This window comes from Dermacentor variabilis, chromosome 4 (genome assembly GCF_050947875.1).
Source record: "Dermacentor variabilis isolate Ectoservices chromosome 4, ASM5094787v1, whole genome shotgun sequence".
In the NCBI taxonomy this organism is placed as follows: Eukaryota; Metazoa; Arthropoda; class Arachnida; order Ixodida; family Ixodidae; genus Dermacentor; species Dermacentor variabilis.
Window position 1 is genome coordinate 93542251 of NC_134571.1, and position 26364 is coordinate 93568614.

At 49.0% G+C, this 26364-nt stretch overlaps 1 protein-coding gene across 13 annotated transcripts in view; it reads left to right on the top strand.

The window, feature by feature from the left end:
* Positions 1–26364, top strand: part of LOC142579516 (glycoprotein 3-alpha-L-fucosyltransferase A-like) — a 155192-nt gene that overhangs the window by 106041 nt on the left and 22787 nt on the right. For 4 of the 13 annotated variants that reach the window (XM_075689812.1, XM_075689802.1, XM_075689813.1 and 1 more), the window contains exons 2-3: positions 19421–19513; positions 20951–21253. In XM_075689812.1, coding sequence (XP_075545927.1) covers positions 21014–21253 — 240 coding nt within the window. In that variant the 5' untranslated portion in view covers positions 19421–19513; positions 20951–21013. Of the gene's footprint in view, positions 1–5026; positions 5127–19420; positions 19514–20950; positions 21254–26364 lie in introns of those variants that run through there. The other 9 variants (XM_075689807.1, XM_075689803.1, XM_075689808.1 and 6 more) reach the window with 3 other exon arrangements.

Genomic DNA, 26364 nt, shown 5'->3' on the forward strand with positions numbered 1-26364 from the left:
ACAAAAGCATGTTCATCCATTTGGTAACTCTTCAAGAAGGTCAAACGGTGCTGTCTATATCCATATACCTACAAAGTGCTTCGCTTAACATCAATTCCGGTAGATTCCAAGATTCTCGGACCAATATAGTATGTTATCACCTAAAGTACGCACAAATTACGGCAAGCAGACAGCGCTCTTTTCGGGAATAATGTTTTTCAATTCCTTGCCCACGAACATCAAGTGCTTCCATTCAGAACACTCATTGCATAAAGCATTGAAAATTCACTTGTGGTCAACAGCCTGTTAGCAATAACTGACCTTTGTTGACAACGAACCGTGTTTTGCTTTTTACACGTTACATCATGTATAACCGTCTAGTTCTTAATTAATTTTATGTATATTTCTCTGTATAAAGATGTTCTAATGAAGTTACGTATTCTCGTTATTTAATTTATCTTTGCTAATACTGTCTCACTGATTTGCAACACCACTGCCTTTCTGTATTTGATTATTTATTGTACTTAGCAAAGGAGGTGCCCTCCGCAGTATAAACTGTGAGACCTCCTTCTGTACTAATATTCACCATATACTTTCCTGTATTAAAATATTTTTCAATAACACGTTCAAACCCATAGTGCATGGGATCGGTATATATATATATATATATATATATATATATATATATATATATATATATATATATATATATATATATATATATATAGTGGGTTACCCCCACTGCAGGGTAAAGGCCTCTCCCATACTTCTCCAACTACCCCGGTCATGTACTAATTGTGACCATGTTGTCCCTGCAAACTTCTTAATGTCATCCGCCCACCTAACATTCTGTCGCCCCCTGCTACAATTCCCTTCCCTTGGAATCCAGTCCGTAATCCTTAATGACCATCGGTTATCTTCCCTCCTCATTACATGTCCTGCCCATGCCCCCCATTTCTTTTTCTTGATTTCAACTAAGATGTCATTAAACCGCGTTTGTTCCCTCACCCAATCTGCTCTTTTCTTATCCCTTAACGTTACACCCATCATTCTTCTTTCCATAGCTCGTTGCGTCGTCCTCAATTTAAGCAGAACTCTTTTCGTCAGCTTCCAGGTTTCTGCCCCATACGTGAGTACTGGTAAGACACAACTGGTTATACACTTTTCTCTTGAGGGACAGTGGCAACCTGCTGTTCATGATTTCAGAATGCCTGCAAAACGCACCCCAGCCTATTCTTATTCTTCTGGTTATTTCGGTCTCATGATCCGGATCCGTGGTCACTACCTGCCTTAAGTAGATGTATTCTCTTACCACTTCCAGCGCCTCGCTACCTATCGTAAACTGCTGTTCTCTTCTGAGACTGTTAAACATTACTTTAGTTTTCTGCAGATTAATTTTCAGACCCACCCTTCTGCTTTGCCTCTCCAGGTCAGTGAGCATGCATTACAATTGGTCCCCTGAGTTACTAAGCAAGGCAATATCATCAGTGAATCTCAAGTTGCTAAGGTATTCTCCATCAACCTTTATCCCCAATTCTTCCCACTCCAAGTCTCTAAATAGCTCTTGCATTCAGAGAGTGAATAGCACTGGAGAAATCGTATCTCCCTGTCTGACGCCTTTCTTTATTGGGATTTTGTTGCTTTCTTTATGGAGGACTACGGTGGCTGTGGAGCCGTTATAAATATCTTTCAGTATTTTTACATATGGCTCATCTACACCCTGATTCCGTAATGCATACATGACTGCTGAGGTTTCGACTGAATCAAACGCTTTTTCGTAATCAATGAAAGCTATATATAAGGATTGGTTATATTCCGCACATTTCTCTATCACCTGATTGAGAGTGTGAATATGGTCTATTGTTGAGTAGCCTTTACGGAATCCTGCCTGGTCCTTTGGTTGACAGAAGTCTAAGGTGTTCCTGATTCTATTTGCGATTACCTTACTAAATACTTTGTAGGCAACGGACAGTAAGCTGATCGGTCTATAATTTTTCAAGTCTTTGGCGTCTCTTTTCTTATGGATTAGGATGATGTTAGCGTTCTTCCAAGATTCCGGCATGCTCGAGGTTATGAGGCATTGTGTATGTATGGTGGCCTGTCTTTCTAGAACAATGTTCCAACCATCTTTCAACAAATCTTCTGTTACCTGATCCTCCCCAGCTGCCTTCCCACTTTGCATAGCTCCCAAGGCGTTCTTTACTTCTTCCGGCGTTACTTGTGGGATTTCAAATTCCTCTAGACTATTCTTTCTCACATTATCGTCGTGGGTGCTACTGGTACTGTATAAATCTCTATAGAACTCTTCAGCCACTTGAATTATCTCATCCATATTAGTAATGATATTGCCGGCTTTGTCTCTTAACGCATACATCTGATTCTTGCCTATTCCTGGTTTCTTCTTCACTGCTTTTTGTTTGGATCCCACCGATGGCATCGGTTGTTGGGATCGCACCGCTGGCGCGATCGGTTGGGAACTCGGCGCTGACGCCCGTGGTTGTACCTGGGTCGCAAGCCCCAAGGGTAGCGTTGGCCTGGCGGCCTGGGGTACAACTGGAAGCATCCGAAGGTCCCGGCAAAGCATGAGTCGACTGGTAACAACAAAACAACTTGTTTATTTTAACATCGCAAAGAGTTGGCGGTCAGGTTGACCGAAGTAGAGAGAGGGAAGAGCACTTTACTCAACAGAAGAAATCGGAGCCCCCCTTTTTGGCGTCCGGGGGCAGCTGTTTTTATACTCTCGCAGTTGAGGGCAAGAAGGAACCCCTCAATAGACGAGCACGTGATTGTACAATGGGCTAATGGTGACGCACACTGTCGTAGCGCCGCCGGTCGGGCACAAAGACTGGGATGAGAGGGTGATCCCTGCTTTCGCATCGCCTGGTTCGGGCACAATGACTGGAAGGAGAGGGTGCCCCTGCTGTCGCATCGCCTGGTTCAGGCACAATGACTGGAAGGAGAGGGTGATCCTTTGCGGTCGCATCGCCGCAGTCGCGCCTGGAAACACCTGGCGGGGAGCGTTGCGGCGACGACGATCGGGCCAAAATGTCTGCCGCCCCGCCGCAGTCGCGCCGGCAAAACCACGTGTCGCAGGCGAAACGCAACATTTTAGACTTCCTCCGTTCCTGAGAGCATGTTCAATTCTATTCATATTATAGTTCCTTATGTCAGCTGTTTTACCCTTGTTGACTAACTTAGAAAGTTCTACCAGTTCTATTCTAGCTGTAAGGTTAGAGGCTTTCATACATTGGCGTTTCTTGATCAGATATTTCGTCTCCTGCGATAGCTTACTGGTATCCTGTCTAACGGAGTTACCACCGACTTCTATTGCACACTCCTTAATGATGCCCATAAGATTGTCGTTCATTGCTTCACCCGCCGTGGTTGCTCAGTGGCTATGGTGTTGGGCTGCTGAGCACGAGGTCGCGGGATCGAATCCCGGCCACGGCGGCCGCATTTCGATGGGGGCGAAATGCGAAAACACCCGTGTGCTTAGATTTAGGTGCACGTTAAAGAACCCCAGGTGGTCAAAATTTCCGGAGTCCTCCACTACGGCGTGCCTCATAATCAGAAAGTGGTTTTGGCACGTAAAATCCCAAATATTATTATTATTCATTGCTTCAACACTAAGGTCCTCTTCCTGAGTTAAAGCCGAGTACCTGTTCTGTAGCTTGATCCGGAATTCCTCTAGTTTCCCTCTTACCGCTAACTCATTGATTGGCTTCTTATGTACCAGTTTCTTCCGTTCCCTCCTCAAGTCTAGGCTAATTCAAGTTCTTACCATCCTATGGTCACTGCAGCGCACCTTGCCGAGCACGTCCACATTTTGTATGATGCCAGGGTTAGCGCAGAGTATGAAGTCTATTTCATTTCTAGTCTCGCCGTTTGGGCTCCTCCACGTCCAGTTTCGGCTAACCCGCTTGCGGAAGAAGGTATTCATTATCTGCATATTATTCTGTTCTGCAAATTCTACTAATAACTCTCCCCTGCTATTCCTAGAGCCTATGACATATTCCCCCACTAACTTGTCTCCAGCCTGCTTCTTGCCTACCTTGGCATCGAAGTCGCCCATCAGTATAGTGTATTTTGTTTTGACTTTACCCATCGCCGATTCCACGTCTTCATAAATGCTTTCGACTTCCTGGTCCTCATGCGTGGACGTAGGGGCGTAGACCTGTACCTTCAATTTGTACCTCTTATTAAGTTATATATATATATATATATATATATATATATATATATATATATATATATATATATATATATATATATATATATATATATATATATATATATATATATGTGTGTGTGTGTGTGTGTGTGTGTGTGTGTGTGTGTGTGTGTGTGTGTGTGTGTGTGTGTGTGTGTGTAGTCAAGTTGGTTCGTTTTCTTCTGTTTTGCTTTACAAAATTGCGACGAAAATATTTCGGGAGGAGAGGGAGAGACGAGGAGAACTGGAAAAAGGTTCAACTAGCTCACCACCTGACTCAGTGCCACGCATGCCTGCATGACTGTGGTATTGTTTGAAAAGTAGCACTAGTGTGCGCTGCTGCCGTGTTATATGCCGCATTAAATACCGCGCGCTATTCCGTACATAGCTCCGTATTCATACCCTACGCCCTACACACTGGTATCCATGCAGAGCTTGACGATGCATGGGAGAAACTGCTGCGCATGCAGTCACTTTCACCCGGAAGTTCTGTAAATAAACCAGCATTTCTTGTACATGTGCGCATATGGTTTAAAAAGTGGAGACGTCCTGTAGCGCACTAACCAGCACGTCTGTTTTTCGCTCGTGCGTGTGGCAACTACACTACAGTTGAGGGGCGAGTTGACATAACAGCCGGGGCCAACTCTTGAATGCAGCATGGCGCAGTCTGAGTGAAGCTTCCGGAAAACCGGCCTGATAAAAAAAAATTCAGCGCACACTAATCAGAAAAAAAAAATAAGCCTGGCAGCTGCTTAATTCGAGGTATATGCTTTAGAGAAGCGGACTCGTGGATGTATACACTGAGAGCCACAGCTGCGTTACATAGCATCGCTGTTTGCAAGTGTACGTGTGCGTGTGCCTCTCGAGCTCGTACGTCCAATGTGCCCCCAGTTGCATTTGCGAGTGTTATCTCTGAAGTACGTGCGCCTACATGTTGGTAAGGACGTCGGATTCTTTTCTGCCCGCTTGCTCTGTAGACTACTGCGATATTGATGAGCTCAGCCCATAACCGAACTTTCCTTCGATTTCTCTGTTCTTTCTTTGATTCTTCTTTTTTTTTTCGAAGTGGAGAAAGCACTAGGAATAAACACCGCACAATGAGCAACGTGTTCAAATCTCACGGGTACTGCCACTTCCACATTTCAAGCTTTGACCACACTCCGAGTCTTACAGCGACGCACAAACGCATATATACCTTGCAGGTCATTGAGAACGACTTGTAGAAAAAAAGTGAAACAAAGGTCACAGGCCCTGCGCGGTACACGCAGCGCAGACACAGTGTAAGCTGGAGGAGCGGCTCCATAGGAGCTCCATTTTCGGCACCACGCACTACAGGGTCTTCGCGGCGAAGTCTCTTCGCGTAGTTTTCACGCGAAGGATCTGAACTGTCCGCCCGGCGTCGACAACCGACTGCGGCTTGTGCTGCGGCTTGTCCTGCTCTCTGCACAGCGGTCTGCCGAGCCCGATGTTGCCTGGTTGCAGCCGCGAGCGTAGCTCTACGATTCGCTTCTTCAGCCGCGGTGCGTACCTTGCGAAGAGGCGCCATAACGCATACCGAAGAGTAAGCACAGGTATTCAGACTACGTGGCGCGCATTTCACATCCCTTGCCCCGTGGCACCGTGCGTCGTTGTCGACGATGACGACCATATTGATGGTTTATTGACATCCCCTTCGAAACGGGGCGGTGACAAATAGCCACCTAGCCCGCTTGAATTAACCAGGTCCAGCTACGGGCAGCATGCAGCTGCTATATGCAACTGCTACGTGCCGGGACACTTTATTTATTTATTTATTTATTTATTTATTTATTTATTTATTTATTTAGGATACTTTCCTGGCCCGAATGCATTACAGAAAGGAGTGGTAAGTGAAAAAAAACTGTGCATAATTATAAATAGGTATTACAAAACGGCAGAAAATACAACAGTCTTGAAATTGCCAACGTCAGAAATCTTGGTGGAATATAACGGAACTGCAATGCAAGGAAGGAAGGAAAAAGTGGAGAAGGAAGGCAGGGAGGTTAACCAGTTTTGCCTAACCGGTTTGCTACCCTACACATGGGAGCGGGATGGGGGGAGATGAAAGATGGGGAGAAGAGATAGAGGGCACATAACACGGCACACACATCGTTGGTTACAGTCTGTCACTCTTGTGCGGTACGTGACATCACTGTCACAGCCGCTTGTCCAAGCCCGTATCCTTCATAAACCGAAGTAGTCCCTTCGTCGCTTTCAGCTGCGATGACTTCAGTCGGCGATATGTGAAAATGGTTGCAACTGACAATGGTCTATTGTCAAGGTGCGCTAGAACGGATGCCATGGACTGTCTCTGAACATTATATTCAGGACAGTCGCACAGAATGTGTTCCAGCGTCTCCTCGCACTGCAATGCAAGGTTTGTACGTATCTATACTACGCAGCGCGCATGTGTCAACTGGCACGATGCGATGCTATAGTGATGATGATGATTTAATGGCATTCCCTTTGAAAGAGGACGGTGGAAAACAGTCACCTAGCCTTCTTGAATTAATTCGGTATGCCAGACATGTTTTTCATAACATCAATATTGTTACGTAGGAAGACGCAGACTGGAAGCTATATACAGATATATTTACAAGTACGCCCCACTTGGCCAAGAGGTAACAGCCCACGCTAGCCTCTAATCGTCGTCGTCGTCTTCGCGCTACTGGCCTCTTCTTCATTGTAAATACTAGACCGTAGCATTACTCCCGGCGGCAAAGGCGCCGTCCAGGAGCAACTAAAGACCGGGCTCAGAAACAGTTTAGTAGGCCTTCAGCCTACTGACGTGCACGACATCACTGGATGCCAGAGTAAAGGGTGAGGTCGAACTGACAGGAGCAATGTCGTACGTCACTGGCGTCACCCGGCGCAGCACGCGGTAGGGCCCAGTGCATCGCGACGTGAGCTTCTCTGAAAGTCCGACGTGACGAGAGGGCGACCAGAGGAGAACGAGCGCACCAGACGAAAACTGTGCGTCACGCTGGCGGGCGTTGTACAGACGCTTCTGAGTGGTTTGCGAAGCCGTCAGTCGAGTACGGGCAAGCTGAAGGGCACGGTCGGGTAGGGCGATGGCGTCGGGCGCATACTCGCTTGTTGAGGCCCCAGCAGGAGGAAGTGCCGTATCAAGGAGCACAGTGGGTTCACGGCCGTACAATAGATAAAATGGAGAAAATCCGGCGGTGTCGTGCCGAGAATAATTGTACGCAGATGTGACGTAAAGAAAGGAAGTGTCCCAGTCATGGTGGTCCTTCGAAACGTACATGGAGAGCATATTTGTGAGGGTACGTTTGAACCGCTCCTTCAGTCTGTTGGTTTGAGGATCGTATGAGGTGCAGCAGGAGTGCACAATGTCGGCGATAACTTTTGACAAGAATTTACGATTACGGTCAGTAAGCAGCTCTCTCAAGTACCATGAAGCAACATAATGTCATGCAAGCGAAAGTCTGCGACGTCAGTGGCGCAACTGGTCGGGAGAACCCGCGTGATGGCGTATCGGGTGGCGTAATCAGTTGCAACGGCTACCCATTTGTTCCCAGGAGATGACGTGAGAAAGCGACCGAGGAGGTCTAATACAACACGAAAGAACGGTTCCACAGGGATGGAAATCGGCTGTATGTGACCGGCTGGTAGCACCTGATGCGTTTTGCGACGCTGGCAGGAATCACAGGTAGCAACATAGCGTAGGACCGAGTGAGCGGGACCAGGTAAATTGAAGTGGTGGCGGACGCGGTCATACGTCCGAGTTACCCCAAGGTGCCCTGCAGTGGGTGCGTCATGGAGCTCAAAGAGTCCATCGTTCGGGCACGACAAGAAGATCAGATCCGCCAGGGAGGAAGTTCCTTCGGTATACAGAATGCTGCACTGGAGGACGTATCGGCGAACGGAAGTGTCGGTAGATGTAGAGTGCAGACGCTCGATGAGTGCTCGCAGCGATAGGCCTCGATCGGTACTGCTCATCGGCGATGCTAGCGAAGGCAGACACAGAAAAAAATGCCATTGGCGGTGCTACTGTTGGCGTCTTCAGACTCATCGACCGGGTATCGAGACAGGCAATCAGCGTCCCTGCGGAGACGGCCAAATTTGTAGATGACCGAAAACGAATATTATTGAAGGCGTAACGCCCAGCGACCAAGTCTTCCTGTAGCATACTTCAGTAATCACAACCAGCAAAACGCGTGATGGTCCGTGACGACTGAAAAGGGTCGGTCATATAAGGACGGACGGAATTTCGCAACCGCCCAAACTAGAGCCAGACACTCACGCTCAGTGATGGATTAGTTGCGCTCAGAGGATGAGAGGAGTCTGCTGACGTAAGCGATAACACGGTCGTTGCCGCACTGGCGTTGTGCTAGTACTGCGCCGATTCCGTGGCCGCTGGCATCAGTATGGACTTCGGTAGGCGCAGAAGGACCAAAATGGGCCAGAACGGGTGCCGTTGTTAGAAGGCCGATTGGATGCGAGAACCCAGAGGCCTCGTTATCGCCCCACTTGAAAGGGGTGCCTTTCTTCAAAAGCTCGGTTAGTAGTCGTGCTGTGGCCGCGAAATTTTTCACGAAGCGGTGGAAATAGAAGCGAAGACCGATACATCCTTGACGCACTGCGGAACAGGGAAGTGCGGAATAGCATGGATTTTTCCTGGGTCCGGTTGAACTCTGTTCGCATCAACGAGATGTCCGAGGACAGTAATCTGGCGACACCCAAATTGACACTTTGATGCGTTGAGTTGCAGGCCAGCTCGATGAAAAACGTCCTGGACTGCTGAGAAGCGCTCGAGGTGCGTAGCGAATGCTTTGGAAAATACAATAACGTCATCCAAGTAGCACAGGCACGTGGACCATTTGAAACCGTGGCGAAGGGAATCCATCATGCGTCCAAATGTGGCAGGAGCGTTACATAGGCCGAATGGCATCACTTTGAATTGATAAAGACCGTCGGGTATCACAAAGGTTTTCTTCTCGCTGTCTAGATCGTCCACGGCAATCTGCCAGTACCCGGAGCGAAGGTCAATAGACGAGAAATAGTGAGCACCGTGAAGGCAGTCAAGGGCATCATCAATACGTGGTAGGGGATACACGTCCTCTTTTGTAAGCATGTTAAGGTGCCGATAATCCACGCAAAATTGCCATGAGCCATCTTTCTTTTTCACCAGTACAACAGGATACGCCCATGGACTACACGACGGTTCAATAGTGTTCTTGGCGAGCATTTTGCGAAATTATGCGCGAATAACTTGGCGCTCAGCCGGCGACACTCGATACGGGCGGCGATGAATAGGAGGAGCATCGCCGGTATTTGTGCGATGTTTAACAGCTGTAGTTTGGGCCAAATGACGGTCGTTAAAGCCAGAGCTATCGTGGTATGAAAACAGAACACGATAGAGCTCATGAGCGTGCTAGGATGGCAAGTTGGGCGCAATCATTTTCTGTAAGTCGGCGATGGTATACACGTTGCCGACTGCGATGGTAGAGGAGGATCGGCTGAATTGTCGTCTACTGCAACATATACCATTAAGTGATCCTCTAATGAGCAATGCTGGGCCAGAGACATTCCGGGCGGCAGCACTTGTGTCGTCAAGCCAAAATTGACCGCTGGTAGGCAGACTATATTGGCCGTAGTAGATAAAACTGTATGAGGTACTATGATACCGTGTCTAAGGAGAACGTCTTGCATGGGAGCCGCGATGTAGTGACTGTCAGACACTGGTGGGGATGACACAAAGTCAACGTAAGTCAGCGCCGAAGGTGGCAAGCGAACGCAGTTTACGGAACTGAGGCGACTGGTAGGGTGGTTCATTGGGATCCAGAACAGGCAGGTCAAGGCAGACAGTACTGGCTGAACAGTCTATGAGAGCATACTGCGGAGAGCAAGTCCAGGCCGATGATGATGTCGGGGGGCCATGGGCGATGACTGTGAAGAGAACGATAGTGGAGCGGTCGGCAAAGGAGACGCGAAAGGTACCTATACCAAATACGGGAGTTGTTCCGCCGTCGGCGACACGGACAACAGGCGTCGTGGCGGGTGTTATTATTTTCTTCAGGCGGTTACGAAGGTCAGCGCTCATGACAGATAAATGCGCCTCAGTGTCTATAAGAGCAGACACAGGAACAGCGTCGACTTGCACATCAACAACGTTCATATGAGTGACCAGCGTGAGTAGAGGATTTGGCAGCGTAGGAAGCAATGCAGCGTTACCTCGAGGCGCTGCATCGTCTAGTGTTCCGGCTGGCAGCGTCCGTAGGCAGTCAGCGAATATGATCGACGTGGCTTGGGCAAGCGAGACTGTCTGCGCTGGGGCGAAGGCGACCGTGAATCGCTCACCGAAGCCGACCGTTCGGTGCAGGAGATTCAGTATCGGCATTATCGGACTCTGCGGCACAGGGACGAAAAGGGCTGCTTGGGTGAGAGTAGCCAGTATAAGTGGTCCGGCTCGGGGAACTCCAGCGACTACGACAGCGGCGAGAAATGTGCCCGATTTGACGGCAGTGAAAACAAATGGGCTTGTCGTCAGCAGTGCGCCCTTCAGATGGGCTGTGGAAACGTGTGATAGGCTAACTTGCTTTAGATGTATGTTTAATTGGGGGCGTTGCTCCAAAGCCAACTAGAAATCACAATAGGGCCGAGTGCCATAGACTCTAATGGGAATGCTTCCGAGTAAGCCGCGTGTATTTTTGACGTCATCGGCTTCATCACGACGGGCTTGACAATGGAAACTTCGACGATAGTAGCATAATGTCGTCGAAGACTACGACAGCGGCCAGAAATGTGCCCTATTTGACGGCAATGAAAACAAATGGGCTTGTCAGCAGTGCGCCATTCAGATGGGCTGTGGAAACGTGATGGGCAATAAGATGTGGGACGGGACGGAATCGAAGAATCCGTGCGGGCATCAGGGCTATGGGCCGAGCACATGGTGTGGAGACCCATGTTGGCGAACTCGTGGCAGACAACTGCTTAGATCAAGGAAACCGTGACTGCAGGTTAGCTGGAGGAGCTGGAGTCGAAGACAGCCGGATAGGCGGCCTCAGTCGCTCGCCGGATGATCCTGGTAATATCGCCAGTGTTGTTGGGACGAGGAGCGTCGGCACAGGAAGATGTCGCCGCGGAGTTTGGTAAACGGGCGAACTGCTGGTCGATACGTCGGCTTTTTGCGAGCTCCAGGCGGCGGCACTCTTTGATAACTGTGTCTTCGTCGCTACGTTGTTGAAGACGAACAAGATGAAGGCGTCATGGGCAATGCCTTTGAGAATGTGGAGAACCTTGTCTGGCTCAGTCATGCGTGCGTCAATTTTGCGGCATAGAGCCAAGACGTCTTGAATGTACGTGACGTCTAGTTGAGACTACTGATGCCGTGCGCACTCCTCGATGCACTCATTGGCCAAACGCACTCCCCAGAAATAGGTCTCGATTTGTTTCGGACAAAGGGGAATGCGGCACATCTGACCGCTGTCGAATAGCGTTACCAAGATGCGCTACGTATTGTCGCATCAGTGTGAATGCGGCTTCTGGCTCATCAATGCAACTGACAATCAGACCATTGTGTAATGATTCTTTGCGAGTACGGTACGCAAGACAAGACCAGGACGAGGAAACAGCGCCTGTCCTGGTTACCTGCCCGCGTCTTGTCTTGCGCTGCCGTGCTCATAATGATTGTGGCTCTTCATTTTTTCAAGCGAAGCGAGAGAGACACGTTTTCTGATATACTCGCAAGTCAGCAACTTCAGATAATTTGTGCGTCTTTCCTCGTGTATTCGATCAAAACTGACTATTTGAATCGCGTATTCGCGACGGGCGAGTTCTTGCGAAATACGCGACCGTGCGTTCGTGTGACTCTTCAGATAAATCGTCTTATATTAAGAGAGAGAGAGAGGAATATAGGAAGGCAGGGATGTTAACCAGTCAAGGGTCTGGTTGGCTAACTATGCATTAAAGTACTAGTGATAAATGCGGTGTTGAGTAAATTAAGTAAGGTTCTTGACGCATTTTCTTTCTTAAGCATACCGTGAAGTGTGAAGTTAGTGCGAGGAATCCCTCGTGAATTGAGGCAGAAGAAGGCGATTTTAATTGTACGGACATATGGCACCCACTGAGAGCGAACCCTGCTCTTATGCGTTTGTAGCGCTGTTGGGAAATGTGCGAGTACCGAAATAGCGAACGTGTGCCTTACAACTGAATAACCGCCACAATTCTGCGCCCTACTTTTCGGGCTACACGTTCCAGAGCCATCGGTGGGGCTCGCGTGTCTTCCAGAAAGTCCTACACAATACGCGTCACACATGCAATCAAATTACACAAGCTTTGGTGACCACAGAGCCATCGATAACATTCGAGAAACTTTCAATACATGCGGGTGCGTCCCGCGCTGAGCGATAACATTTGTTTCACGGTGAAAAGCGCTCACCCGTAAAATATAAACAAGTCCACGTGCCAATATATACTGTAGAGATATTTACAAAGTTTCATTAAGGCTCGTGGCGCACAGGAACGTGAGCAGCGCTTTAGTGGCACGTAACGCACAGGTGTAGCTCTGCCGTGCGCCGGGAATGGGCCACACTTTCAAGCTCGAGACCTGTGAAGCTCTCGCGCCGCCTTCAGAGAATGTCTCTCTGACGCACAGCGTCAGCAGTCGCACAGAACGTGCGACTGCTCAGGAGTCTCCCTCTACGGCGCGCCTCATAATCAGATAGTGGTTTTGGCACGTAAAACCTCATAATTTAATTTTTGTTTAACTTTTCGGTATATGGATAGCGGCTCGGCTGTGCAGAATCGCTTTTGAGTAAGCTCGGCGAGAAATTGTTCTCAGCACGAGAAAAACTTCTCAACACGAGAAAGGCAAGGTATGAGCAACATTACTGATATAATGGTATGGCGTTATAGTCTAAATCCACCGCATGTCATACAGTAAGGCCTGGCATATAGATATACCTAAATATATAGGGGAACTTTCGCTCACGGGGTCGCCGGCGCCAGGTTTTCTGCGACGCGAGGCCCTTAACACTGTCGCGTTAAAGTTGTGGCTTGTCACATGTAAACACAACGGCAAAGTTTCGAGTACTGACGAAATACTTCCGTATGCAAAGCAGCAATCGAGGTATATTACGCTATTCTTGCGGGTATATTACAAAATTTGTACAAATTGGATAGGAATGGTGCGAGCAATTTGTGAAAAACAAAAAAAAAAACAAAACATGGTATTTGTTCAAGCCATGTTTCACTAAAGTAAGGTAAAAAGCTGACCGCAGTCTTTGTCCGGTAAAATGGACTCACGTACAATCGGCGACAAAAGCTTTCGGTACACGGGTTCCACGACAAACGTGAGTTTCTGCTCTGTTAAGGTGTGACGCTAATAATGTAATCGGTCGTCATGATAGGTTGCAAAAACTACATTTTCTAACCCTGCATTCGATGCTATGTGTCTAGGCTTCACGAAAATTCGGCTCGTCCGCATATGGTGTGTCCTGTAAACATTTTCGACCGACTGTACAATACAGAAGGTTACCTTGTGAAAGTACAGCTGATAAGAAAGCGTGGCACGGCCAGGATTTCTATGTGGACTGGCCTCGACAGAAAATGACTCATCGGATGACGCGTCGAGCACGAAGTAAAAAAAAAAAAAATTCTAATCTTGGGCTTTATCAGTTAAAACTACTATCCGATTATGAGGCGCGCCGTAGTGAGGGACTGTGGTTTAATTTGGACCACATAGGGTGCTTTAACGTACACCCAATTAACGGCACACGAGCGTTTCCTTTTTTTTTTTTTTTTGCATTCCACCTCCATCGGTATACGACCGCCGCATCCGGGATCGACCCAAGCTGCGCTCGTGCTGGGCCCGAATTCGAGGATGCTGCCTAAAGAATACGCGTTACCCAAACATAATAGCAGTTTGTTTTCCAATCCTTTGTTCCGAGTCGCCGCGATGATGAACGCGCTGAGGACTACGTGGGCGAGCTCCCTTTTCGTATCATTAACGCAGAGCTCTCGGAAGGGTGAGCTTATTTAAGGAAGTACGTGCGTCATTCTCTCGAACAATGAAGTTAACAGGGCGTGTGCCCTTGGCAGAAAAAGGACAACGGCGAGCCATTTTCGGTACACTGCGTCCACCACAGGACTCAAAGCGCGCCACACAACACCACTGCCTGCAGAGGCTCCTAGACCATGCGCGCCGTGCCGCGTAACGAAACGCGTGCAACCGCTGCAGGAGCCGGATGTCACGTCGTTCAAGAAAGATTTGCATTTTTTATTATTATTTTGTTACGTTTACATAAAGCGGGCGGGGACCGGAAAGCCCCCCTGGCGGGCAGGGCTTTAAAATAAAGAAAGAGGGTGCGCGCAGCGACAGCCGCCGGGAGCGACAACTCGGTTTTTTTTTTTCACAAAGCGCTTCCGAAAGCCATTTTGCAGCCGCTTTGCGACGCGTGACTGAGCAGTGTGTCCGTGCAAAAGGAGGGAAAGCCGTGCGCGTGGCCAGTTTGTCTCTCTTCTTCATTGTGCCGCACAGTGCATCGCTTTGTCGAAAATGTCCCCCGGTCCACCGTCCGCGTCGCGTCAGCCACGTCAGTCACTGAACGCATCAACTTGCACAACAGGTTCTTAGTCCAATGAACTTTTCTTTTTCTATATGGTCCTCTGGTCACTGCATTCCTTTTTATTTTTGTCTTTATTTTTATTACTTCTTATGAGAGGAACATCATGACATAGTTTCGTTGGTTTTTGTTGTTCTTAGCAGAACGTGGGTGCTGGCGTCAAATGCTTTTCTTTTATAATCTACGATGGAAAGCATATTGGCACGTGGTCGTGACGTATAAAGAACACAGTAGCAATACTGTGAAAGACAGAACTAACATTTATTGGGCAAACCTGTGCCCACAAAAACAGGCCACACTTAAAGAACGGCGACAACGGCAAACACAGTCGGCGATCGTCAAAATCTGATCAGCGGGCCAAGCACGTCGGCTTTTATACATCATTCGTCGAATGTTCCAGACTAATCGCCGGGGCCGGCGTGTCTTCCACAAAGTCCAACACCATTCGCGTCACGCGATGAAATCAGATAACACAAGGTTCGGTAAAAACAGACAGTGGATAGAACCATCGATAACTTTCGAGAAACTTCCGATACTTGCAGGCGCGTCCTGCGCTTTGCGATAACATTTGTTAGGAGGTGAAACCTGGTCGCCAGATAGAGATATACAAGTACACGTGCCAATATGCTGTATAGTTTTGTGGTTCGCTAACTTTTTTTTTTATTATATGGTTTTACGTGCCAAAACCACTTTCTGATTATGAGGCACGCCGTAGTGGAGGACTCCGGAAATTTCGACCGCCTGGGGTTCTTTAACGTGCACCTAAATCTAAGTACACGGGTGTTTTCGCATTTCGGCCCCATCGAAATGCGGCCGCCGAGGCCGGGATTCGATCCCGCGACCTCATGCTCAGCAGCCCAACACCATAGCCACTGAGCAACCACGGCGGGTCGGTTTGCTAACTCCGATAGTATGGGAAGTTTGGCAACTAAAGATCCCGCTATTCCAGATGGAGAGAGAGAGAGAGAGAGAAATAGAAAAGAGGAAAGGCAGGGACGTTAACCAGACGCGCGTCCGGTTTGCTACCATGTACTGGGGAAGGGGGTATGGGATGAAGAGAGAGAGAGAGCACGGTTTCGCGCACATATGAAGGTTCGTACCGAGTCTACAAGCAGTGGCCAATACTGGTCGACTTGAAGTATAGTGCAATAACGCTTTTGTGGCTTCCTGCGCCATCGACGCGTACGACCATGGTCCAACGATCTTCATTTCTGAAAATGGTCTAGAGTCCCGCCGGTTCAATACTTTCCGGAGAGATTGGCGCTGGACCACACACACACACACACACACACACACACACACACACACACACACACACACACACACACACACACACACACACACACACACACACACACACACACACACACACACACACACACACACACACACACACACACACACACACACACACACACACACACACACACACACACACACACACACACACACACACACACACACACACACACACACACACGCACGCACGCACGCACGCACGCACGCACGCGCACACACACGCGCACACACACGCACACACACACACACACACACACACACACACACACACACACACACACACACACACACACACACACACACACACACGGCATTTGATAACGTGAGCGTTCTTTGCCGAGTATCCCAGCAAAATCTGTCTGTTACGCGAAAACTGTAATGCCTTGTGACTGCACAAAAATGCTTAATTTGCGAAGTTAAGACATTTGATCGTTATAGTAGTGTAAACGTAGATGATTGGTAGCTTTATAAGCGATAAGGAAGAATTTTAAAACAAAAAGAAATCGTCAGAGAGAATTTTGTTAACAAAATCGTGTTCGTAACGCGAAATGCGTGACACTTTACCCCTAGAGATACATATAGGGCTCAATAGAAAATGCATGAGGAAGCCAATAGTAATGTGGGCCAACTTGAAATTTGGGGGTGGGCCAACTGAAATTTGGGGGTGGGCAAACTTAAATTTGGGAAACAAAAGTAAAAGCTAGGTAACAGCCGAGCCAAGGAGTGCTTACGCATTTGTAGACAATTCTCAGAAGTGCTGTGTAACTTTTTATGAACAAGACCTCTGTACCTCTTATACGGTTAATCGAGCACCCTGCGCTCAGTATTAATGAGATGCATTCTCTTGCATAGCAAGCTCATATCGCGTGATTACTGGGGCAACGGCAGCTGACGCCTAGGAAATAGGACATCAGTGAACATCCTGCGCTGTGGGCACGAAATGTCAAAGGTGTAGCACGTAAAGGTCAATGTGGTTAACGGAAACGAGAAATACTGACAAGCAGAGATGGTGCCTCTAACCCCCCACCCCTCTTTTTCTCTTCGTATTTTTCCTGCTTAGCAGTGCAGAGCACAAGTATGGGACACCAGCCGGCCTTTATAGAGCGCCCCGCTGCACCGAAGGCGAGCTCCAGGATCGTTCAAACACCCATTCCCGTAGAACGTATAGATTTTGGCGACCGAGCTCACGACACGGAAGGGGCCGCCCTCGCGGAGTTCGGACCGAGGCCCAAGGAACCCGCGTGCGCGATGGGAGTTCGCCTGAGCCTTGATGATGGTTCTGCGCACTGTTTGCCCAAGGACAGCTCCGGAGCACGACATATCTGTATCGACGACCGATGCCGTGTTGCACGCGACACACGTGTAGTAATTCGCCGCGTTATTAAGGTCGCACACGTGTGCGTTAAGCGCAAGGAATATGACCCTTTCGCTGACGCTGTGCATACATTACTACTGAAGTCCTCGAGTGGGAGCCAATGGCTACGACCGGAAAACAATATGAGGCTTTGTTATTGGGCCAGGAAGGAGTGGTTTCTTTTATGCTTCCTTCTTCTGTCGTATTATTATTTTGTTAGGGGGGGGGGAGGTATCTGTAAGGCGATATCGTCTTCGCACCGGCGCTCAATGAAGGGCTAGGCGTCGCTGAACACTCAGCGCTCGGCGGAAGAGTGGCGCAAGATTCGTGTTGTAAGCCTTTCTGGTGCTGACGAAACTTCTCACGTAGCGTCACGTGTGCTGGCGACATGACGGAGGCTAACGGCGTGACCCGTAGAGGAGTACCTCCGCAACCCACTGTAAGTGCAAGTGTTCACATTCGCTTCAAGAGACGGACCGACGACAATATCGTCCGTCGTCGTGCTTGTGCCCGTTGTGTGCTACAGGAGTGCAACATGAATGCTTCCGCTGACCGCTGTATGTTCAGTGCTTGTATATGATACCGAAGAAAGGCATTATTGGTGCTAAGTCTCGTGCAAGAGAGCACGAGCCTTTAGCTCGACTCTGCTTCATTAATCTCCGACTAAACTAAACTTGAACAGAGATAGTTTTCCCATTCGTCCTCGTCTGTTTCTTTTTGTTTTTTTTTTCATTCCACCACTTCTAAGCTGGTGACCACTTTTCAAAAATTAACCGGCGCATCTTTAAGCTCTCTAATGCGAAATTTGAGCATAGCTCTATCCGTGTTTTCATTTCGCAATATTCTAAGGCAAAGAATTTGAGAGAGACATGTAGCAGAGTCGGCGATCGTCGAAAATTTGATCTGCAGATCAAGCGCGTCGGCTTTTACACATGACTCGTCGAAGGCTCCAGTGAAATCGCTGGTGCCGCGTGCTTCCAGAAAGTATTAACAATTCATCGCCAAACATGGCAATCGAAACAAGTGTGAACCAGACCAAACCAAACAAGCGCGAGCGAGAGCTGACGCAAGCAGACCGGCTCGAAACCAGTGGTCCAGCTGAAACCAATTACGAGTACGCCTCGCGCGGTTGGGCGGGTCCGCATGACTCCAGTTACCCGCGCGCACGTCACTGAAGAGGCCACTCTCATTGGTTTCCGCCGTTCGCTGCTCACTTCTTTCATATCCCGCTCGGCGTTCGCCCTTTCATCTTTCGCTGTGCTCGTTCGCTCAGTTACGCTGCCGACGCTCGCCGCAGGAACGGGCGCCTAAGAGCTGCACTCTAATGGAGAGAGAAAGAATATAACTTGCATCTCTGGCGTTAACTGTGAGCATGCTTTTCCTTCCGCGTAATCTTATTCTGATGAATTTAAATGTCGAAGTTCGACGGAGAAGTAGCAGAACGGAAACAACAGGAAAAGCTTGGCCAATCCCCATGCTCTGCGGTCACCACTACCAGATTACTGTTATTCGACTTCCTCGAACGAATATACGTCAGAGCTATAGCCTGCGAAACAGGACTGTTGCTCGTCGTTGTTTGACGCTCTTTATCCCTTGGACCACGAAGATTACATTCCGAAGCCGGGTCGATGCCTGTCGAGGACAGAGGAAACTGATTTTGGAATTGGGAAGTGATAACAGTATACGGTTGGGGGGGAGGCGGTTCAGATTAATTTTCTGTATGTGTATGCCTACTATTTGCTTTGCCTTCTCGCCACCATATTCGCTTTTCTAAAAGCTCTTGCGAAGTAAATATTCATACGAGCGACGAAAACACAACCTCAAATGGTACTTTACAAACGGCGCACAATCGAGTTTTTTTAATGTGAATACAGTTGAATAATTGACAGTGTTCCGCGCCTTCATGCTTCGGAATCGACGAGCTTCCTTCAAGCGCACTAACAGTGGCACGCTATCTCTCCTTTTACTTCGCAGAGGAGCACGCAGTGGTATTGGTTCCGGGCGTCCGGCAGTCACGGCCCCAGCAAGAACCACGCATGGGTTCCAGGTCGTCGGGCATCGGTCAAGGTAAGCACAACGGCGACTTGGCGCCGCCTGGTGTCACCAGCTTGACTCTATTAATGCTACTACTCGCGAATTGGGACACTTGACGTGCGAAAACTTGGTCTCGGCGCGAGGACAGAGTCAGGTACCAGCGTATTTCCGGGGCGGTGTCTCTACCGCCTGAGCTAAGCGCGAGGTCTGTATAGGTGAAGCGAGTGAAACATTTAAATGAATCGTTTAAATTTGGCCTCATGTTGCAATTTGATAGCCTCCAGTATAGCTCAGGCGGTAGAAAGCGACACCCCCCCCCCCCCCCAACTCGAAAGGCATTAGTCTCGGGTTCTATCTCCGGACCACAATTGCGGCTTTTAAACTGCGGGGCCATCTTTCTGAGAAACCCGCGCGGGTTCCCTTTGTATCTTCTTGCTACTTTCGTGGACATGAGACCTATCCCCCCCTTGTTGTTCTGCCGCACTGCTAAAATAGTACTTCCCCGAGTGGAACGACATCACTTCGTCTCTGTTCCGCTTCTGTAATATCAGTCATCTTTTAAATGAGTCAGTGGCCAGACGCGTGCACGGAAGCGGAGTGATGCGTCCGCACGCACCGCTTATTTTGCGTCGCATCTGGACGCCGCACGTGCCCGCACGCCCAGCGCAGCCCTCCGCCTCCCATTGTCCGCTCCCCTTGTTGTGCGTGCGTTTGTGTACACACACACACACGCTAGCCACCCGCAGAAACGCCCTTGTCTGCCAAAAGTCTCTTGAGACGCGTGCGCGTCGCCGCCAGTCTCGGATACGACGAGACCTTTCCGCACTCGCGCATCGAGCGGGTGTCGCACGTCAGTGAGCCGACTTGTGCGCTTTCAGGCGCGGTATGTCTGTGAACCCCGTTTGGTGCTGAACGTGTGTTGGAGGCGTTATGCGCGTAAGACGCGAACTTTACATGACAGGCTAGTGCAGGGAGGACGAATACGAAGTGGTACACGTTGTGCGTATTCAAAACTTAGTTTTCGCCCTGAAACGAAGGAAATGCCACGAGAGGGATTGTTAAGCAGAACTGCTGAACAAGCGTCAACACGTAAGATTTAAATTCGCATTTCTGTGCAGTATTCATTTGAGTTGTTTCTTTAGGTGACGCCTTTCGCACTGATGAGCTCTGCACTCTCTTCACGTGCTTCTGCAGTATATAAATATAGCGGTTTGCTGCTGGCTGTTTTTCTGTTTATTCACGCGTCCTTCCGTCCGTGATGCTGCGGCTTTGTATTTCGTTACCTTTTAGTCGACTATGAACCGAGAGCGAGCAGATGTTTGTAGCCCCATCTCTGGCCCGCAAGTCATTTAAAGCAGAACGGAACAGCTGCCGCGATAGCCGGATGAGAGTGAAACTTGCAGCCGGTGTTATTACCCGGTTACCGTGCCGGATTCTGCGCACCCACGCGAGCCACGTGTCTGTGCGCAGCAGCATTGCCACCAGCCGCCGTTGACAACGCAGTGGCAGTGCTGGGGCCTGCCATGGCGTAGCATGTTCCCGGCCAAGAAGCTCCGGCTCCGGCGGCTACTCGCCTGGGCCGCCGGCCTCAGCTTCTGCACCGTGCTGCTGATCGGATTCCGGGAGCAGCAGCAGGCGCCCGCATTGCCCGACGTTGCGCCGCGCGATGTCAACGCCATCGGAGGGCAGCGTGCCTCGGACCCGCAGCCGCTCCCTGGGCAAGCACCGGGCGCGCAACTGGCGGCCAGGATCAACGCCGCTCGAGGCAAGGCGGTAAGTGTCCATGTGGCGGCAGGAGGTGCTCAGCCGTCATCGAAAGCGCAAGACATGCGGGAACTTTTCCCTGACGCTAGGAAAAGTGGTTGTGCGTGAATACTGTTGCGTTGTAGCGACAGGGAGGAACGAGATAGTAGCAAAAGCTGTGAGTCGGGAATCTCTTTACTGGGCGAACTTGTGCCCCAAAAAGAGAAGTAGCACTGAGAGCACAACGATAGCGGGAAGCGCAGTTGTCGGTAGTTCAAATCAGATGCACAGGTCATGTGTGTCGGCTGTTTATACAGGACACATCGTAACATTCCACCGTATTGCATTTATTGTAATGTAGGTCAACCTTCTTTCTTTTTCCCCCAAAAAATTTGCTGTCGACCTACTTTCGTCACCAAAGAATCTCGACTTATAATCGTGAGCTAAACTGGAAAAAGTATCGAGCTAAGTAGTTGCTCCGTCGCGCCCGCTGTAAGGCCGATCTGGAGATTATGCAGGTTGGCTTTGAGAAATGCTACATATATGACGCACCGAGCAGGATGTCGTTTGGGATGCCGAGTGCGCTTTCGAAGCATCCGATGAGCATGCCCCTCGTCGCCTGACTAGCGAGATTTACTAGCCGAGCTTGCGTAAGCGTAGGTGCGTCATGTTCAAAGGTCTTGATATTTGTAAAAAAATGTGGGTCATACCTATATTCAAATTCTTATTTGAATTTCTCGGCGAGCTTAATATATAGCGGTTGACCTATATCTTTGTTCGACCTATTTTCGAGTACATACCGTAATCCAGCAATTGCTGCTGCCCTCGCGTACGTTCTAGAACGTACACCACTATTCGCATCACGTCCACAATCTGATTAGACAAGATTTTTTCACTATAAGATCGGGGACAATTGAGAAAGGTCCGATACACGAAGGCGCGTCTTGCGCTTAGCGGTAACAAAAATGGTCACTGTAATATTGTCACGTGGTAGTGACGGTTGAGGACACAGCAACAAAACTGTGAATCGTGAAACTAATTTTACTGGGCGAACCTGTGCCCAGAAAAAAACAGGCTACACTAAGTACTCAACGAAAACGGCGAACACAGTCGGCGATTGTCGAAAATCTGATCAGCGGGTCAAGTGCGTCGGCTTTTATACACCAGTCGTAGGATGTTTCAGAGTAATCGCTGGCACCCGCATGTCTTCCACAAAGTTCTACTCTATTCGCGTCACGCATAGATGCAATCAGATTACACAAGGTTCAGGAACAGACATCGGATGGAACCATCAATAACATTCCAAAAACTTCCGATACACGCAGGCGCGTCCTGCGCTGTGCGATAACGTTAGGCGGTGAAACGTGGTCGCTCAATAAAGATAAACAAGTACACGTGTCAATATGATACTATACTGCTTATCACACGCTACTATATGACGCAACATAAAGAGCCAACAAACACTGACACCAAGGACAAGATAGGGGGAATTAGGTGTGCTTAATAAATGAAATAAACGATAAATTAATGAAAAAAAAACACTTGCCGCAGGTGGGGAACGATCCCACAACCTTCGCATTACGCGTGCGATGCTCTACACCAGCATGTGTGGGTTTATTGACCGGCTGCCTTCACCCAAAAAGATCACGTTCTCATGACGCCTGCGGCAGAAAGGATGTTCCACATCCGCCGCCAAGGTTTGTAAGCGGTGGCGCTGGCTAACACACCCAGGGTTCCACTAGGAAACATAAATACCCAAGAAAGTGTATGGGAAAACGGCTCCGCGGTAGTTCAATTGGTAAAGCATCGCACGCGTAATGCGAAGGTCGATCGTTCCCCACCTGCGGCTAGTTGTTTCTTCATCCACTTTCATTTCATTAATCTTTCGTTTCTTTATTTCATTTATTAAGCGAAAATAATTCCGCCTGATGTTGTCCTTGGTGTCAGTGTTTGTTGGCTTCTTACGCTATGACAAATAAAATGGGGCCCCTCGGTTAACCCGCTTTCTTCCCCTTTATGACGCAACGCAAGACGTTCAGTCTGTCAGAAATGGAAGGCAGCCATTTTGTTGAAATGAGCTACCTGACTATAGGCAAAGCGTTGGTTTTAAAGTGCTACAGACTGTGCTAAGGCACCAACCTTCGTACAAGTCCGCCGATGCCAGATACACGGTATGCACACCGGGCACCGCACTAAAGGACTATGTCAGTTTCACATAAAGGGCGAATCAACTGACAGTGATAGCCAGGTTTATCGTTGCGCATAAGTACCTCGGCGTTAGCCAGCACAAAAAAAATATAATAGATAAGGATAGCTCGTCGTTTACTATCTGTTTTGCTCAAACCAGTGCTCACAGAGCAACTCAGCAGGACCGCTAGTGTGCGCACAGCGTTCATGCCAGCATCGGAAAGCAGCCTGACAACGCTGTCCTGGATCCGCCATCGAGCCGCTTGAGCGGAGCGGTGGCGGTGCGTCCACTTCGTCGCTTTTGCAGGCAGGCACATTCCGCGTCTCTGCACGGAGACCATGGATGAAGGAAAAGAAAAGTAGGAGGGAGCATGATACTATACAGCTATAGCCTCGGCAAGCCAAGCTCTTCTGACGCTTCGGGCCTCAATGTGCGCGGTAGCTTTCGGGTAGGAATAGGCCCCGAAATATTGCCAGAGCATTCAAAATATTGCTCGCTTCGTGGTAACGTTGATGAGTCAACTCATCGTTCTGCACTGAACCGTCCTATGACGCTCCCAACAGATACTTGAAAAAGGGAACCAAGGGTCCTGATTTTTATTAATCATATAAGAAGCCAACAAACAAAGACGTAAATGTTCTTCTTGGTGTCGCTGATAGCTGGGTTCCAACAGATACTTGTATTTTCTTTAGATTTGAGTCATGATGCTTCGACTACAAAGTGTTATTGACAACTGGGCGCTACTTTCAAGGTCGCGTTCTCGGTATGGTATGGTATGAAGAACTTTATTGAGGTCCTGAGGGATCAGTCTGGGACTGATGCGGGCCGCTCCCACGTCGGTACAGAGAGGCCGAGCCCCTCTGCCATCACACGGGCCCTCTGGACAGCCCTGAGTTGGTCCGCTAGCACTTCACTGTGCAGCATTCGCTGCCACCACTGTTCACCTCGAGAACCATCACCGGCCAACGCCAAGCAGCGCCACAGCATGTGTTGTAAATCGAGCAAACCCCCACACTTACTACAATAGACTGAAACCCCGCAGTCCGGATTAATTTTATTCATGATGACCGGGTTAGGGTACGTCCGTGTCTGCAGAAGCCTTAATGTAACCGCCTGCGGCCTACTTAATTTAGGATGTGGCAACGGGAATGCCCTGCGCCCTAAGTAATAGTGCTTGGTGATTTCGTTGTAGGTTAACAGTTGGTCCCTGTACTCAGGAGCGGGAGATCCAGCCCCTTCAGGGAGTACACGGCACACTAATCCTCGTGCCTCCCTGTGCGCCACCTCGTTGAGGTTACGCGGGGCTGCCTCCACTGTCCCCATGTGCGCCGGGAACCAAGTAACGGTATGCGAAGTGATATCCCTACCCTGCAGCAGTCTGTTAGCCGGTTCCGCAACAAGTCCTCTCGAGAAGGCTGTAATCGCAGATCGCGAGTCGCTAAACACCAAAACTCTTCTAGAATCAAGTAGTGCTAGAGCAATAGCCACCTGTTCAGCAACCCCCGGGTCTTTGGTATAAATGGAAGCAGCATTTCTAACGCTCCCTTTGCCATCTACTACCACCACCGAATAAGCATTTTTACCATTAATCCATGCGGCGTCAACAAACGCAGACTCCTCCTCCTGATCCTTTGCCTCTCGCAACAAAGCCCTAGCTCTCGCGACCCGCCTCCCTACATTGTGCACGGGGTGCACATTCCGCGGAAATGGACGAACCATGATATTTGCCCTAAGGTTCACGTTCAACTCGTGTAGAGGCGCCCTATCGTGCGACACAGCCACCGATTCTTCAATTGACTGTAATATATACCTACCCGCTGGTGTACCTAGCAACCGCTCCCTCTGTGCGGTACGTTGAGCCTCAGCAATTTCATCTAAAGTATTATGCAAACCCAGTCGTAACAACATATCGTTTGACGTAGTCATAGGCAGACCAAGCGCAGCCTTGATGGCTTTTCTGATTAATGCTTCCAATTTATTTTTCTCCCCCCTATTCCAATTTAGCATAGCTGCCACATACGAGAAATGACACATAATAAATGCGTGAACTAAGCGCATCGCACCTTCTTCTCCTAAACCCCTATGCCTATTAGAGATCCGTCTTATAAGTCTTATGGCCTCCTCCGTTTTCTTGGTAATACGCTGAATGGTTCTAATGTTCGATCCGTTCGCTTCAAGTACAAAACCCAGGACCCTGATTGCTTCAACTTTGGGTATCACCGACCCTTCCCTAGTATGAATTCTAATGCAAGGCTCAACTTCCGGTACCCAACCCCTCGGCCTACGACCTAGCTTCTTAGATTTGAAGATCAACAACTCCGACTTTTTAGTGGAGCACTTGAGCCCCATGAGACCCAGGTACTCCTCCGTAAGCGTTACCACCTGCTGCAGCCTAGCCTCAAGCTCTCCATCACTACCACCGACACTCCATATAGTAATGTCATCCGCGTAGATAGAATAGCCAATATCCTGGACAGTGTCCAGTCTATTAGCCAACTTCGACATCGCCAGATTGAATAACATAGGCGAGAGTACGGATCCCTGCGGAGTACCACAGCAACCCAATTTAACGACTTCCGATTTTATCTCCCCAAACCTGAGACATGTCTTTCTATCCGTAAGGAAAGCCTTGACAAAATTGAAAAGCCGCTGCCCCATATTCAAGTCCGATAGCACCCGTAGAATGAAAGAATATCGGATTTTATCGAAAGCTTTTTCCACATCAAGTCCAATTAGTGCCTTAGTATCCCTTGTTCGCCGGTCAAGGATCTGATGCTTAATCCTGATCATAGCATCCTGAGTCGAGAGGCCGGGCCGAAATCCTATCATCGAATGCGGAAAGACCCCATTGCCCTCAACATAACGCGTTAGCCTATTTAAAATGGCATGCTCAGCGACTTTTCCCAAACACGACGTCAGGGAAATAGGTCTGAGATTTTCAAGCCCTATGGCC